Raw genomic sequence first — 15706 nt, 5'->3', positions numbered from 1 at the left:
CTTTAATTGGGTTTGTGGTAGCATGTTAAAGGTTGGCCTGATTTTTTACAACCCAGCAGTAGTCTCGGGTGGCCAGGCTGCTCTAAAAAGGCTTTTTGCCTTGCAGTCTCTTCCTACCGACCGTGCCTTCCAATTGATTCCCTTTTCCTTTTTAAGACGAAACCAAGTTAAAACTGTGGAATATCACCAACAAGAATGTTCTGCACCTTCCCACCATCTTCCATCATTTGCCACATTTGCTGTCAAAGGAGAACAGTCTGCAGCCAGCCGTGCATGTGGGACAGGGGCGCACTGGAGGTAAATGGGAATTAGTGCTGCTTCTGGTGCTCTTCCTCACCTTGGTGCCTGTCTCTCCCCTTTCCTCCGGGTCTGGCTGTGGTACAGAGATGAGCAGGACTGGAGGAACGGCTGCATGCGTCATGCAAGCTTCCTTGGTGTCATGGCACGTGGGGTGGGTAAGCCATGTCACGTCTGCAAGTCTTCAGGGGAGTGCTATCTGTGCTCTTGACTGGCACTAAAATGTTCTCGATGCTTCTGCCAGATGTTTTGTGCTGCTTTCCATCTCCAGAGTGCTCTAGACTTTGCCTGGAAGGTGATCAGATGAAAGCAAAGTTTGCAAGGCACTCATGGAGACTCTAACCCATCTTAGGAGACAAATCCCATCTGGAGTAGGACTTTGGATACCAATCACCTCCTGTTCCCAAATCCCAATCCAAAGCCAAAGACCTGACTTACCCCTCCTAAACTGAGGTGCTTCTGGCTGTGGGAGGGGTTTGGAGAACAAGGGTGGTCTTGAAGTTGCCATCCACAGACTGAAAAGGCCCTTAGGAGGGGGAGGGTTGTCGAATGTTTCCTTAGATGTCAGTCTTTGGGGAGAAAAACAAGAGTCTGTCTGACTGCCATGGGTGCCTTGCCAGTGTCATGCACTGGGGTGCTGCTGATCAGTGCTGGGCTGGGGGACAGGAGTAGGGGAACCCTACATGGCCCAGGCACCTACCAACCTGTTGATCACTACTGGTTTTTAATGATGGAGCGTGGCACCGAGCAGGTGAACCTCAAGGCAGTCGTGGGAGCAGAGCAAAGCTTCTTGTCCCAGCACACCCCCCTCTCTAAAACCTCTCCTTGGCCCTGGGCAGTGTCCGTTGTGATGGGAATTCCCAGCGTGAAGCGGGAGGTGCATTCCTACCTCACCGACACCCTCAACTCCCTCATCTCAGAGCTCACTCAGCAGGAGAAGGAGGACTCCGTCATCGTCGTCCTCATTGCCGAGGTAAGACAGAGCTTTGCCTGTTTGTCCCATTTCCCTGGCCCCCATCCTGCTGCCTGCCAAACCTGGTGCCAAACAGGACAGCTGCCCACCTGGAGACCAGCTCTGCTGTTTGCTGGGGTAGATAAGCCCAGCCTTGGGCTGCCATCCAACCAGGATCATTAGGTGTGTCCTGCCCAAAATGAAACACCGGTTGGGCCAGGGAGGGTCAGGATGAGAGCAGGCAAACATCAGCAGCTGCCAGTGCAGCATGTGCATTTATCTTTCTGGTCTAAATTGTGAGGGCTCTTGCAGGCTGCTTGAGTGAGTGTTCCCAACCTGTGCTGGAGCAGCCCCATGGCCATGTCTGGGGAAGGTCTCAGACCTTTGTTTCTCTGTGTACCTGTCAGACAGCACTAACCCCCTCTCCAAACCCAAGAGCCTGCTGATTTGGGGCTGAGACTAATATACCTCTTTGTACTGGTGTCTGGAGCCCAGAATCAGTAGCTGAATCCAGGGGCTAAAAAGCCTTGATACATTAATCCTCAAGAGCTGCTTTTATCTATGGGTTTAGATGGTTATTTTTCTCCATGGCTTTCCCCTCAGGATTATTTTCTTGAGTTCGAAGTGCATTTGTCTTAATTTCCAGAAAACCGGTGAGAAAAATAAACCTTAGTGGCACGTTACTGGGGGCGGAAAAAAGATAAATGTCTGAGTTTGCTGCCTTTTTACCTGTAATTTGGCATTTTGAGTAGCATTTGGCTTTTGGGTCTCTCGCTCGTATTTTGTATGAGGAGAAGGTGTGCACAGATGGGTGCAGCCCAAGGTGCCTGGGATGAGGTTTGGTCCTGGACATCATTTTCCTTTGAGCCAGGACAGGTTTGGTGGCTGTTTTCACAGCAAGTGAGTTAAAGCCTGAGAGGTTTTAAACAACTTGACCAAAACCATCTTCTGTTTAGGACTGCAGTCATATTTTTTCTTTAGTTAACATGAAAATAGGGTGAATGCTGTGATGGCAGCACCTGACTTTCCATGTGTAACTGTGATGAGGCAAGTGAACAACAAATAAATTAATCCTGATACCGTGAAATGCAGCCCAGTAACAGCAGTGGTAGTTGTTGCAGATCACCACCATCACTGTCCTCTTTTGCCAAGCTTGCTCTTGTAGCTCCTTCCATGCAAGTGTCAACCACCACTGTGCCTGCTCTGCCTCTTCCCAAGGTGTTTCTCAATGTACCTGCAACTTGGCTTTGATCATTAGGGCTCTCCAGGCACAGGATAAAGAGTAAATAGTGGAGAGGTGCAATGAACCTGGAGCAGATGCTGGGTGATTTGGAGACTCAGGATGATGAGTGGAGCAACCAAATGTCCTTTCTGGGATGGGGGCTTCTTGAGTGCCACCACTAACCACTGCAGGTGTCATTCATGGCAGCCAGGCTGCCTGGGAGAGCTGGTGGAGGGGAGCCCCGACGTGAGCTGGCCAGCTCAGCTGTCACCAACCTGCTGTTTTGGTGTCAGTCAGGCGCTTGGAGCAGAGCTGTGTGTTTGCTCCCAAAGCCAGCAGCATCTTTCCTGCCTTTGTTTTTCCTGTTGCTATTTTCTTGGCAGCACTGGGGTAAGAAATTGGTCTTGAACTGGGAGCCTGAACCCTGTTTGGGAAAGGGACCCTTTTCCTCTCAAGAAAACCCTCCCTTGTCACGGTTCCAGCGTGGAAGCGCTGGCCTCAGCTTGTGACACACATCCCCAGCATCTCGCTTCTCACCTCTGCCCGGCGCCGAGCGCAGCGACAGCCAGTCCCGGCTTCTGCAACGCTGCGTCTGCAGATCCGCCCGGGATGCGTGGTCCCGTGATCCGTACAACCTCCCAACGCTGCCAGTAGGAAACAGGCACAGTTTTTGCTCCCGAGTCTCCCGCCCTTTGTTCCTGGATTTTGTTTTCCTGGTTGCTGTGCAGATGGTTTCTGTCCAGTGCCTGTCCCTGTGTTTGCACTTATCTTGCCTGCAGATAGCGGCGTGCGGCGCTGCTGCCCTTTGTCTCCCAGCTCTTACAGGTTGCCAAGTCGATTGTGGGAATAAACTGTTGTTTTAGGAAGAAAAGCATCGAAATGAACCTGAAATGAAAAATGCACGCTTACAAATAGACCCCTCTTTTTCACAAAAGGGGTGGAGATCTTTTTCTGCCAAGAGTATTCACTTGGATGAAAGCCAGTGCGTGGAGAGGAAAAAAAATCAATAGCCCAGAAGTTAACACTTTGTGCAAACGCTTGGTACTGGCAGGGACAGAAGTGCCAGGAGAGCACATGGGGAAGATGTGCAGCATCTTGAGTCCTTTGGGGTCCTTTTGATGCCTTCAGTTAACACTGGCCACAAAGGAGGGCTCCTAGGAGATGATCAGCATGGGGAGAGTGGTTCAGCTGGGTAAAAGGAGACAGGAAGATGGTACAGAGGTGCTGACAGTACCCCCCTCCAGGTGTGTTGAAGGTGATTTCTGAGCCACAGGGGGCACAGGCTGAAGCTGAAGGATCTAACACTGCTTATCTTTTGTTTTCAGACGGATCCGCAGTACACAGCCGGAGTGGCAGAAAATATCAAAAACTTGTAAGCACTTCCAAATAACTACAGCAGTACGGTCTGTGCCTGCAGCGAGGCCAAGAGATGGCTTCATTAAGGAGAAAATACACGCTTTTCTGCTTCCCTTTTGTATTTCTTTTGTTGTTTGGGGTTTTTTTTTTTCTATTCTTAAACTCTGTCTTTGCTACAGCCGCTTCCACTTTCTGCTCGCTCTAAAACACATCCCGTATGTAACTCCATTAGGCTGCTTTGTGCTGGCAGTGTTTAACACAGGCGGTCATGCCGTTTCGTTTGGCTCTTTCTGTCCTGTGGCGTTGCAAAGAAGATGGTTTATTTAGATTTCCAGGGATCCTGGCAGTTGTTTCTGTGTCTAGTACAGCCCTCTACCTGCTCTGTGGAGTCAGAGCAGCTGGGCAGTGTGGTAGGCACACCCAAACGCTCCTGCTTTATTTTGCTTTAAAATCCATGATCCGTTTTTCTTCCTGCTCCAGCCTGTTTGTTTTTCCCTTGTTCTAGGTGCTAGTTACATTTGTCCCTCACACACTAGCTGCTATTTATGTTCCGGAGTCTTAGTGGCTTTTGCAGCTTCATCTGTGGCTCTTTAGGCAGGAGCTGGTGACAGATTATTAACCATGAGTTGGTCCAGGTGTTAACAGCATCAGAGTTCGGAGGCAAAAGAAAAAGGTGGTGAGAGAAGAGGCTGTGACTCCCATCCAGCTCCTGCGATTACATGTTTCCAAAGGATCACAGTCGCCATAAGAAGGAGACGCAAAAGGGCAGCACATCCTCCCAGCGCCCCGCGTCCCCGAGCCAATGATGGGAGAGGGGCTGGGATGCGTGCGGGGAGGGTTGTGTTCCTGGGCACTTGCAGAAGAGCTGAAACAGAGCCCTCCATCTTGCTGTGCAGGAGCTGGCAGAGCTCTCCTCCTTCTGCCTGCTGGCAGGAGGACGCACTTACCGGGGGATAATGGACTGATTGTCCGGTGGATCCTGATGAAATTACTGGGCGCTGCTGCAGAGAGTGCTTCTGCGTAGAAAGCCTGAAACTTTAATTGACTTAATGATTTGATTTTTCTCCCTGTCCCCCTCTCCACTGCCTCCTCCTTAATTCACTGAAATTATTTTTCTTCCAAATTGAATTGAGGTGGTGTGGGGCCAGGGCAGGCTGGAGGGAGAAGGCTGCTGCTGCTCCAGTACAGGTTTTGTCAGCTTAGTGAGAAGCTTCTGTTTCACTGCTGCCTGAGGATGGGAAGAGTCAAAAATGTTAGCTGGAAATCTTGTGGATTCCAGGGAGGGAATAAGGAAGGGAAAAATAAGTAGAGAAATTTTTGGCCTTCCCGCTGCTTTGTCTCCCTCTGCCCCATCTCTCGTCCTCCTGGCTCTGCACAAACAAAGGAAATCAACCTTGCACCAAATGTTCTCAAAAAGGGCAGTGTAAAAATAACTGATTTTCCTGCTTATCTCTTGCAGTTACAGTAATCTCTGGGTATTGCTTGCAAGGCTGTTGTAGGTACATATTTTTCAGATGGGTGACATTTTTTTTTCTGTTTGAGTTTGACTCTTTAAAGGGTTCTTAACAGCTTTATAGGGAAAATAGATGCTGATGTTCTCAGTGGAAGGGAACTCCTGCTGGCTGTCCTAACTACAGCACAGCACAGCACAGCACAGTGTTTGAAGTAACTTATCAGAAATGCATAACATAATCTTTGTAAAATGGCTTTTAATTACTGATGCATTTGGAAAATCTCTAAATGCTGGTAATGTCAGCAAGTCCTTTCTTTGCTGTCCCAGTCTACAGGTCCGTTTAATCCAGTAGAGAGTACATGGTGGTCACAGCTGGTCTTTTCTTTAAAGCTGACCCGTGTTTTTTCTAAGTGCAATAAATATCCAGCAGCACCTTTTGGGACAAGCTGTGGGATGTTTGGGCAGAAGTGACTCCAGCTGGTTTCTCAGTCTCATGGTCCTTTATTTCAGCTGCCCTAGATGTCCTCATAACCCATAAGGTGTCTGTGTGGCTGTCTTTAATGCACATGCTGGGACTCAGCCACCTCCCAAGGCAGTGCCACTCCTCTGCAAACCATAGTGAGCAGCCTTGTGATGGTCCCCTGCTTTCTCTACAAACCAGCTTGGTAGGACTGCAGAGAGCAGAGATTAGACACCAAGTAATTCAGGGGATTGGGAAGAACAGTTTAGCTTCTCCTGTGGTGGCAAGAGTAATTTTCTCCTGCTGATACTTGGGGCAGTCAGTGTGCAGCACTTATGGGTCACCTGCAAAGAAGTTCTGCGCTGACAGCCCAGCGTGCCATCAGCAGTCAGTGTGTGTGTGCGGGAGGGAGGAGGGATGCTGGGGGGAGCACACGAATACGGGGCTATTAGAGACCATGGGAGGGAGAGAGCAGCTTTAAAACTCTGCACCAGTCCCTGTGGGTGTCCTTTGGTGAGGCCTGGAATTCCACTAGCTGTCTGTTGGGGAGGTTTTATCTTAAAGGCTGTATTTTTTTGTTTGCTTCTGCAGCTCAGTGTTTACCCAGTGATTTGGTCTATGAAATGGTGTGTCAGACGTGGAGGTATTTGTTTACTGCTGCTTTTCTCCCTCAGATTCCCCAGGGAAATACACTCAGGTCTCCTGGAGGTAATTTCCCCATCTCCGCATTTCTATCCTGATTTCTCCCACCTACGAGAATCCTTTGGGGACCCCAAGGAAAGAGTCAGGTAAGAATCAATGAGCTTAAAAACAAGCAAGCCCTGAATTAAGTAACTGCAGCATCTCCCCTCCCAACTCCAGCAGGGAAAGCTCTTCTCCCTTAAACTTGCTTTATCCAGGAGCTGGAAGGATGGGTGGGGTAGGTATGAATTAGTGTTAGCTGTGAGTACTGTGGTGTTTCCATCACCAAGTGAGGGGATCATTTTAACCCAAATGATGTTCATTTTGAAGTCCTTGAGTTTTCTGGTAACTCTTAACTGACCAATACGAGTCCAAAAGGGAGAGTCCGTATGCCATCTGCTCCTCTGAGAGCTGTGTCACCTTCCTGGCTTAAACCTAACCTCTGTTGGCTCCCCCGAGCAGCCCAGCATCCCAGGAGAGACTGGCACTCCCATTGTGTTTGTCTCTTGCAGGTGGAGGACAAAGCAGAACCTTGACTACTGCTTTTTAATGATGTACGCCCAGTCCAAAGGCATATATTACGTGCAGGTGGGTCTGGTGCTGGGGGCAGAGGGGAGATGGATGTACCTGTGAGTTCACTGTGGCTTGTACCCAGCTGAGAGAGGGCAAAGAGCCTGTGCAGTTGTGTGATGCAGCAGAGTGGGAGTGGGTTTTAACCAGATCAGTTCAAAAACCAGGTTTCTAAGATGCTTTAGACCTGGAGACCTCCCACCTAGGGAGAGCAGGAATCCTTGTTTCATTTACCTGTTAGATTGAGTGACAAAAATCTGCTTGGAGCATCTTCCAAAATAAACTAGGTCCGTGCCAAAGCTTTCCTCTGGTCTATGGTGTGATTGCTCTGCAGAGAGAGGCTCTTACTGGAACCTGGATGGGCCATTGGCACTGAATGTCCTTTCCTCTTGCAGCTGGAGGATGATATTGTGGCCAAACCAAACTATCTCAGCACGATGAAGAACTTTGCCTTGCAGCAGCCCTCTGAGGAGTGGATGATCCTGGAGTTTTCTCAGCTGGGGTTTATTGGTAACGTTCTCCCTGCTCACCTCAGTGCTGGGAGGTGTGGGCACAAGTGCCTGCTAGTTCTTGTAAGCACTTACACTCTTGGTCCAACAAGTTGTCCCTACGAGATGGTAATATATTTGGACTTGATCTCTCCCTATTTTCGCAATGACCCTTGTGTTTGCACAGGGGAGAAAGATCCTCACAGCTGGTACTGCTGATACTCACTTTTAATAAAAATAAACCTGGTCGGTGGCCCAGCCGACAGCCGAACAGCTTAGAAGTAACCAGTAGCTTTTAGTCTGGATGGGATCTGGAGTTGCCTAAGAGTGTGCAAAAGGAAGTTTACATCAGCACAGAACTATTTTGGGAACAGCAGCACATGGTTGCAGTAGCAGCTTGATCTGTTATTTTGGATACTGGTTTGACTGGCTTAAAACTTCTAGTTTTCAGAGCAGGAAATGGTCTGTCCTGCAGCTGGCTGAATGTTTTTCATCCTTATTTCTCCCTACTGTATGGAAGAGTTTTAAACCTTTTCATACTGTTGTGACCAGCGAGACACTAATGCTTTCTAATTCTGCATTGAGTATTAAATCTGCAATGGTATTAGCAATGCCAGCGGTACTGGTACATAAACTGGGACTGCATGCTATTTCCTTTACATAGAGAGATGAACACATCCAGCCTCTACAGCCCAGTCTCCCAAGTTTTTTATTCCTGGCTCTGATTCTTGGGTGTTCCATAAAGTAGCTGCTCTCTCTCTTCTCCCTTTCTTTGTGCTGTAGGAAAAATGTTCAAGTCTCTGGATCTCAGCTTGATTGTGGAGTTCATCCTGATGTTCTATAAGGACAAACCCATTGACTGGCTGCTGGATCACATCCTTTGGGTGAAAGTCTGCAACCCCGAGAAAGATGCAGTACGTAAACAAACTCCGTTGAAGGGAAACCTGTTGTGTGTGGGCAAATGTCCAGTTGGCCTGTGTGTCCAGAGGATCTTTTCTGTGAGCTCTGGTGCTAACTGACTTTGCATCAGGCCGTGCCATCCCTGTGGAGTGTCCTGCGGGGTGTCCTTGCGGATTGTGTAAGCAAAGACCTGGGAGTTCAGGCTTTTGTAGTCTGCAACTGTCAGAAAAAGCCTTATTTCTGCATCAGAGCACTAACAGGGTATTCCTCCTCCAGTCCTCGAGGAGAATAGCTGTTCCCCATTCTTTTGTGTTGTTTTTCATTCTGGCATGCTTCTCTCCCTGAAGCTGTTCCCCACTCACTGACTATAACCCCAGAATAACCCTTTGGCTCTGGGCTCATGTGCCGTACCTGCCTGGAGTACACATGCAGGCTGCCCAGAGAGCTCACCCCACATGACCCAAGAACAAGCCCACCGTGTGTGCTGTGCCAAAATGAAGCCAGAGCATGCAAAGCTCTTGTTGAGGTTTCTAGGAGGGTGCAGAGAGGTGAAATGGGCTCTGTTTTCATGCTGCCATCTCATTTGTGGAGCCGTGCCTGCATGAAGCCTTGCAGACAGCAGCGCAGAAGCCCCCTTGCCCTGCAGAGGTTGTGTTTGAACTGAGATGAGCGGCAGCAGCGAGGGGCTAAAGCGAGTGGGAAGGGCAGAGGAGGAGTGTGTGTGACAGCACATGTAAGATGAGCTCAGCACCAGATACTCTCCCATCTCCTCTCTGAACATATTGTATTTACTCAAACACTCGTCCGCCCTCCTCCCCCAGCAGAGAATGAGCAGCGGAGTCCCTGTGCAAAGCTTGAAGCCAATCGCTTAGGATGGATCTCGTGGCCACAACTACTTTGTGGTGGCAAATGCCAGAGCAAGTGGTCACACTGGGGGTAAATACTCTATTTATGTATTGGGGGAGACAGAGCATTCTCAGGGCACTGCAGAATTGGGGCAAGGATGTGGTTTAATTTGGCCTCATCCCTGGCAGAGGCCATGACGTCAGCTCCAATCCCCCATGTACAGCAAGACCAGTCTCAGATGATGTCCATCGTGTCCTCCTGGCACTTCAGGAGGGCTCAGGTGTGGCAGAGCAGTCCCCAGGCCTGTCTCGCAGTCCGCAGGGTCCCCACACCCGTGGGTGAAGGTGGGGTGGTGACGTGCTGGGGTGGAGCTGGAAATGATGCTGCTGTCTGTGCAACCCCCCTTCAAAATCTTCAGCTGGAGCATTGATTAAATGCAGATCCCACTGCGTAGGATCACCTTCTCCTTAGCTCATCTTCGCTTATCTTCTCCTACCTGGCAGAGCCAAGGTTTTCCCAGGGGAAACTGCAAACCTCTTAAATGTGTTGCCTTTTTAAAAATTAACCTACTTTCCGTGTGGATTTCTGGCTCCTTTCCCCCACTGTTTGCATTATTAACTCTGCACAGCGCCCTTTCAAACATGACTTTCCCTTGTAAATCCCACTGTGCAGAATCAAATTGGTAGCAGGGGGGGATTTGTCTTTTTGATTGAAAGTTTGTTTGACCTGAGCTTTTGGTAAGTGCTTTGCCTGCTCTGGATATATTCTACTCTTTCTTTTTTAAGTAATTTTAGATTTACCCAGGGTAAAGCTATGTGAAAGGATGACCTTATTACCACCAACTGAGCCATCCCACCTCCTGGCTTCACTGAGATAACGTTGCTTTCAGCAAATGCTTCTTTAGCAGAAGGGGAAAAAGGGAGAAAGAGAAATCAGGAGATGCTGTACTTCCCTTTGTCCCCTTCCTCCTCCTCTCCCTATCCAGAGTGAGATCAGACCTGATGGGATTGCATCTGGGGTTGCTGGCAGTGAGTAGAGTCTCTCCCATTAGCATGGCTAGTTTTAATTTTCTAATGTAATGTGAGCTGGATTAGGGGATTATCTCCTCTGCAGCTCGCAGGGGTCATGCCTGGAATTTCCCTGCTCCTGGCACAGTGGTGGTGGCCCGTGTGGGCAGCCCATCGTGGGGGCTCGGTGTGACTGGCGTTCCCGCTGCGCCCTGCCCGGTGCCAGGCAGCCGGTGACGCAGCGCCCGGCAGCGGGATTTCTGCTGGCTTGTTCTTGGGTGGGAGGTTGTGAGAGCAGATGGTGGTAGGGGTGTGCGTGTGTTTCTTATCTTGGAAAAAAGCAAAAGTCAGAAAACAAATACCTTCTCCCTCCAGATTTTTGTCCTGATTCTCCAAACTGAGAGATATTAACTGTTTTTAAGATGAGTTCTTGTCTCCACACTCTCAGTGTTTTCCCCTTTGTTCTTTATTCCTTCTCCATCATCTCTCTCCCTCCACCCCATGGAAAATCACTGACTGGATCGGAGTTGCATCTCCCAAGTTTATTTACATGGTGGGATGGGTGTGAAACAGTCAGACAGCTCAGACAATGGCACGTGCCATACATCTGCCTAACAACACCTGCCAACAAACTGAAGATTCTGCCCATCTGAAAAGAGCCCACACTTGCTGTCTCTTCCCTTAGGCTCTGAATCATCCCTGGACTTACTGTACCTTCAGGCACCAGCGCTCCCAAGCTCTGAATTGTAGGAAAAGGTCTTTCCTGATGAGCCAAGGAAAAAAGAAACAAAAGTTTCTGGCTGTCAGTATTTCCTAAGTTATGCTTGGCAAGGAGACATCTGACACGTAAACCTGGGCACTCTGTCTGCCCAGCAAAGCCCAGTGGGTGACTGGCCGAGAGTCATGGTCAAGTTCCTCTAGAGTGTGGTTAAAAGCCGTCTTGCCAAATTAAAGGCAAAATAACACAGAACAGCACAGAGAGGGAGGGACAGGGATGTTTATCACTCCTCCTGCCCTTGTCCGTTCCTTTCGCAGAGCACAGCTGACCGCAGTGGTTTAAGTGGGGTACTGTGGGGTTGTCTTGTTTCAGAAACACTGCGACAGGCAGAAGGCAAACCTGAGGATCCGCTTCAAGCCCTCGCTCTTCCAGCATGTGGGAACCCACTCCTCCTTGGCTGGGAAGATACAGAAGCTGAAGGTGGGTACCAGCTGCCTGTCTAAGCTGCAGACAGCCTTTCTGCCAGGCCTGGCCTGCAGGCACGCTGGCTGCTTTAGAGTGAGGACATCAGTGACAGCAACTGGTGGGATGGTGGCAGCTGATTTCCCGTGCAGTGTTGTGTTTTATTCTGCATTACAGTGAGCTCACATAGCCCCTGCTTCTCAGCACAGCAGTGACATGTACTAAGAGCCGCTGCAAGCTTTGAAGCCTTGGTACTGGTTCTGGACACCCATCCTGAGCACCAAATGATGATCAGAGCAAATGATTTCAAAGCATCTACTAAAAACCCTGGAGATATGACTCCTGGGTTGGTCTGGCGTCCTTCCCACACCCCTCCTTATTCCTGGGATTTGCTGATAGGCAAACTAGAGCTTGCTGTGCAAGAGTTTAGATTGTTTGTGTGCATTTAAACATCAACAAAATCAAGCTTCCCACAGCTATATGTGCAGGACCCAGAGACACACATCCCTGGACTGTGCTCAGTCCTGTGTCTGTCCAGTCCCCAGGTAACGGATGGTGTAACCCCATTTGTGTCGCAGTGCAGTGCCAGTCAGAGCATCTAATCCAGTTGTTTTATTGTCAGCCTCCCAACCACCTTCTCCTCAGGTGTAAGGACCGTTTGCAGAGCTCCTGGGGCAGGGACACGCATTCAGGGACACTTGGACAATCATAGAATCATAGAATGGTTTGGGTTGGAAGGGACCTTAAAGCTCATCCAGGTCCAACCCCCCTGCCAGCAGCAGGGACACCCTCCACTAGACCAGGTTGCTCAAAGCCTCATCCAGCCTGGCCTTCAACACTTCCAGGGAGGAGCAGCCACAGCTTCTCTGGGCAACCTGTTCCAGTGTCTGACCACCCTCACAGTGAAGAATTTCTTCCTAAAATCTAATCTAAACCTCCCCTCTTCTAGTTTAAAGCCATTTCCCCTTGTCCTGTCACTACTTGCCCTTATAAAAAGTCCCTCCCCAGCTTTCTTGTAGCCCCTTCAGATATTGCAAGGCTGCTATAAGATCACCCCTAAGCCTTCTCTTTTCCGGGCTGAACAGCCCCAACTCTCCCAACCTGTCCTCACAGGAGAGGGACTCCAGCCAATGAAAGGCTCTTTGGTGCCAGATCAGAGGGCAGAGCAATGGTGCTTCTCTGTGCTGCCTCTCCTGAAGTTGTGTCCTCCTGGGATCCAGTCATGCATTGCTCTGTCTGGTGCCTTCCCCAGATCACTTCCATCCCTCATCCTTCTGTATTGTGCAAATTGAGAGCTTTTAATTTGTGGTGCCTTGTTGCTGGGACTCCTGTTCCTCACAGGCAAGAGAAGCTCATGACCCTTTTCTGCCTTTTTGCTTTGTGGCCACCAAGGACAAAGACTTTGGCAAGCAGGCTCTGCGGAAAGAGCATGTCAACCCTCCTGCGGAGGTGAGCACCAGCCTGAAAACCTACCAGCACTTCACCTTGGAGAAGGCTTACCTGCGGGAGGACTTCTTCTGGGCCTTCACTCCCACTGCTGGAGACTTCATCAGATTCAGATTCTTCAAACCGCTCCGCATCGAAAGGCCAGTGCCTGGGGAGGGTTGGTGAAGGAAGACATGGGGACAGCCTGGAGCATGTGGAGATACTTTCCTTTTGCTCTTCTGGCTTGTGTTGACTTTCTTGCCCATCTCCTGCTTGGCTGCCCTGGAGGAGAGAGCAGTGCTCTTCCAGAGGAAGGATAACTTGACCCTTTTTTGGTTTGCCAGAGCCCTTTGCTTTCCTGCACTTGTGAGCAATCCACACTTCAGCTAATCTGGTGCAGAAGGTCTTCCAAACCATGTGCCCGTGGGCTTTTTGGGAAGGTGCCTGTTAGGTTGAGCTGTTTGATGGTTCAGCTGGGGTGAAAGTCATCATGTTCTCCCTCACTCAGTGTGGGTTTCCATGGCTTTGGTCTCTGTCACAGGTTCTTCTTCCGCAGCGGGAATATCGAGCACCCAGAAGACAAACTCTTCAATACAACTGTGGAGGTTTTGCCATTTGATGTAAGTGTTTTATTGAGAATTGAGATGGGGGTGGAGTGGGGAGCAAAAGAGGTTTGAGAGAAGGGAACTGCTTAAAGGCATCAGGAAAATCTTTACAAGACTCAAGCGGCTTTGAGAGGTGCTGGCTGGGAAGCAGGGGGTCACGCCTGGTGTGGTAGCACCTCAGGAGTGGGGATGCTGCACCGAGCAGTCGCTACAGGAGCCATCCATGGCTGCAGGGGGGATGCTGGGATGGATGGGATGTCTGCAGAGTAGGGGATGGAGCCAGGATGGTGCAGTTGAAGCAGCAGCATGGGGGCAACAAACGTCCTCTTGTTTTGGGGCATGAGGCTCAGGTTGTCAGGCCAGGGGATGAGATGCCAAGGGCTACTTGTGAGGGCAGCTCCAGGGTTGCTTGTTGCTTGAGGCTTTTGGGTGGCTCATACCTCTGGCCTTGTGCAGAGCTCCTCTCCTTCCCGCAGAGCCTGCAGTCAGATAAGGAAGCCTTGCAGGAGGGAAGAGGCACAGCCGTCCAGTACCGCAGGACACCAGATGGCTACATCCAGATAGGTACAGCAGGGTGGGGGGTGGTAATCTGCCTGCTGGCTGTGGTAACACAGCCCATATCCTTACCTTCAAGTGAAGCAAGCAAGAGCCTCAGTGCTGTTTGCGTGGCAGAGTAATTTCTACTTGCCAGGAACCAGGCTGGAACAGGATTTAATTGTCACTGTCTCCTCTCCTCCACTGCCCTCCCTTCCCTCTTAAACTCGTTGTCCTCTTCAGGTAGTTTTCAGTTCTACATTTCTGCCTGTCTCTGCTCAGAGCTGGGATTAAATTTTTCAGATTATCCATTTGCTTAACCTAGTCTTAAAAACCTCCACCACGGGCAATTTCATGCTCTCCATCCACAGCCCGTCTCGGTACTCACACCTTGGACTTTGTCTCCTGCCACCTGAGCTTGTTTTAGTGCTTGTCCTGTCCTTGGACAAAAAATGAGTGATTGCAGCTTATGGGGACCTGCTGGTGTGTGATAAAGCCCCGGTGTCCCTGCTAAGACTTTAAAAAAAAAAAAAATAGACAAATAAGAGAAAAAAAATCCCTGGCATGTGTAGCTTTTAGCCAGTTTAGCATTCCTTTGCATGCTGTCTGGTTTCTCCCAATTGCTATTTCCAAAAAACAAAAATCACACCCAAAAAAATGGGACATAGCAAGAAGCTGAGACTTTGCTAGCACTGTGGATGTGAGATGCCTCCATGGCGTGGATCCTGAACCGACATCTGTCTCTTACAGGACAGTGCTGCCACCAGGCCACTCTGTCCCCCCACTTTCACACAGCGGTGATGTGTAGCCAAATCCTCCCCATTTTTATTGTTTAGCTGATTTTTTGTTCCCCTAAGTGTAGCATTTTGCACTGTATTGATGTCCATGCTGCTGGCTTTCAGCCCATCTCGTGTTGGGGAGCGGCGGGCGGGGGTGGCTGCTATGGCTGCTCATGGTCCTTCAGGGCAGGGGCTGGCTGCCAGGCGACCATCCCCACGTCACCCTCATGCTGTCCCCACCAGGCTCCTTCTCCAAGGGCGTCGCAGAGGGTGAGGTGGACCCGTTCTTTGGGCCGTTGGAGGCCATCAGGTTGTCCATCCAGACCGACTCCCCAGTGTGGATCATCTTGAGCGAGGTAAGCTGGGCTTCGTCAGCCGAGGGACCAGCCCTCAGCCTGGGGATTCTCTCTGATCCCAGCCCTCTCTTTTTTCAGATTTTTATCAAAAAAGCGGAGTGAAACGGGCACGAGGAAGGGTGAACACCCACACACAGAGACACAGGCGTGGATCCCCGGTCCTGCTCCCTCCTCCCCGCGGCGCCTCGCCCGGGTGCCAGGACAGCGCAGGCCCGGCTGCCGGGACGCGGCACACGCCGACAGGCCTCGGCAAACTGGCACCGCCATCCCCAGCCGGTGCTGCCGGGACAGGACGTCGTCTTCTCCAGCAGAAGAACAAAAAGCAAAACCCAACACCCCGTGCAGAGGGCTGGCCTTGCTCCCCTCGGCCCCTCACGGGCGCGTGGCTGCCGCACCGACACGGGGGACAGTTTGGGGTCGGGATGAGCTTTAGCAAGCGTGGGGACAAAAAAAGCACCTTCAGCCCGGGACAGAGCAATCTCTGGCTGTATTTGGGGACAGAGCGGGGGCTTGGGCACATGGAGTCCTGCTGGCTGACCCCACAAGTGCGCCGGGATGGAGACGGCCAAGGACCGAGGTCTGCCTTGCTTTCGCC

General features: G+C 50.5%; 1 protein-coding gene across 1 annotated transcript in view; it reads left to right on the top strand.

Moving 5' to 3' along the window:
• MGAT4B (alpha-1,3-mannosyl-glycoprotein 4-beta-N-acetylglucosaminyltransferase B) overlaps positions 1 to 15213 on the top strand; it is a 41260-nt gene extending 26047 nt beyond the window's left edge. The window contains exons 3-15 of the mRNA XM_010169069.2: positions 157 to 297; positions 1137 to 1270; positions 3797 to 3843; positions 6415 to 6528; positions 6934 to 7009; positions 7387 to 7501; positions 8263 to 8393; positions 11323 to 11430; positions 12805 to 12998; positions 13379 to 13457; positions 13919 to 14006; positions 14999 to 15111; positions 15190 to 15213. Coding sequence (XP_010167371.2) covers positions 157 to 297; positions 1137 to 1270; positions 3797 to 3843; positions 6415 to 6528; positions 6934 to 7009; positions 7387 to 7501; positions 8263 to 8393; positions 11323 to 11430; positions 12805 to 12998; positions 13379 to 13457; positions 13919 to 14006; positions 14999 to 15111; positions 15190 to 15213 — 1364 coding nt within the window. The remainder of the gene's footprint in view (positions 1 to 156; positions 298 to 1136; positions 1271 to 3796; positions 3844 to 6414; positions 6529 to 6933; positions 7010 to 7386; positions 7502 to 8262; positions 8394 to 11322; positions 11431 to 12804; positions 12999 to 13378; positions 13458 to 13918; positions 14007 to 14998; positions 15112 to 15189) is intronic.
• The last annotated feature ends 493 nt before the right edge of the window (positions 15214 to 15706 follow it).

The sequence above is a fragment of the Antrostomus carolinensis genome, unplaced genomic scaffold, assembly GCF_000700745.2.
Source record: "Antrostomus carolinensis isolate BGI_N321 unplaced genomic scaffold, ASM70074v2 scaffold24215, whole genome shotgun sequence".
In the NCBI taxonomy this organism is placed as follows: Eukaryota; Metazoa; Chordata; class Aves; order Caprimulgiformes; family Caprimulgidae; genus Antrostomus; species Antrostomus carolinensis.
This window is presented reverse-complemented; position numbering and strand designations above follow the sequence as displayed.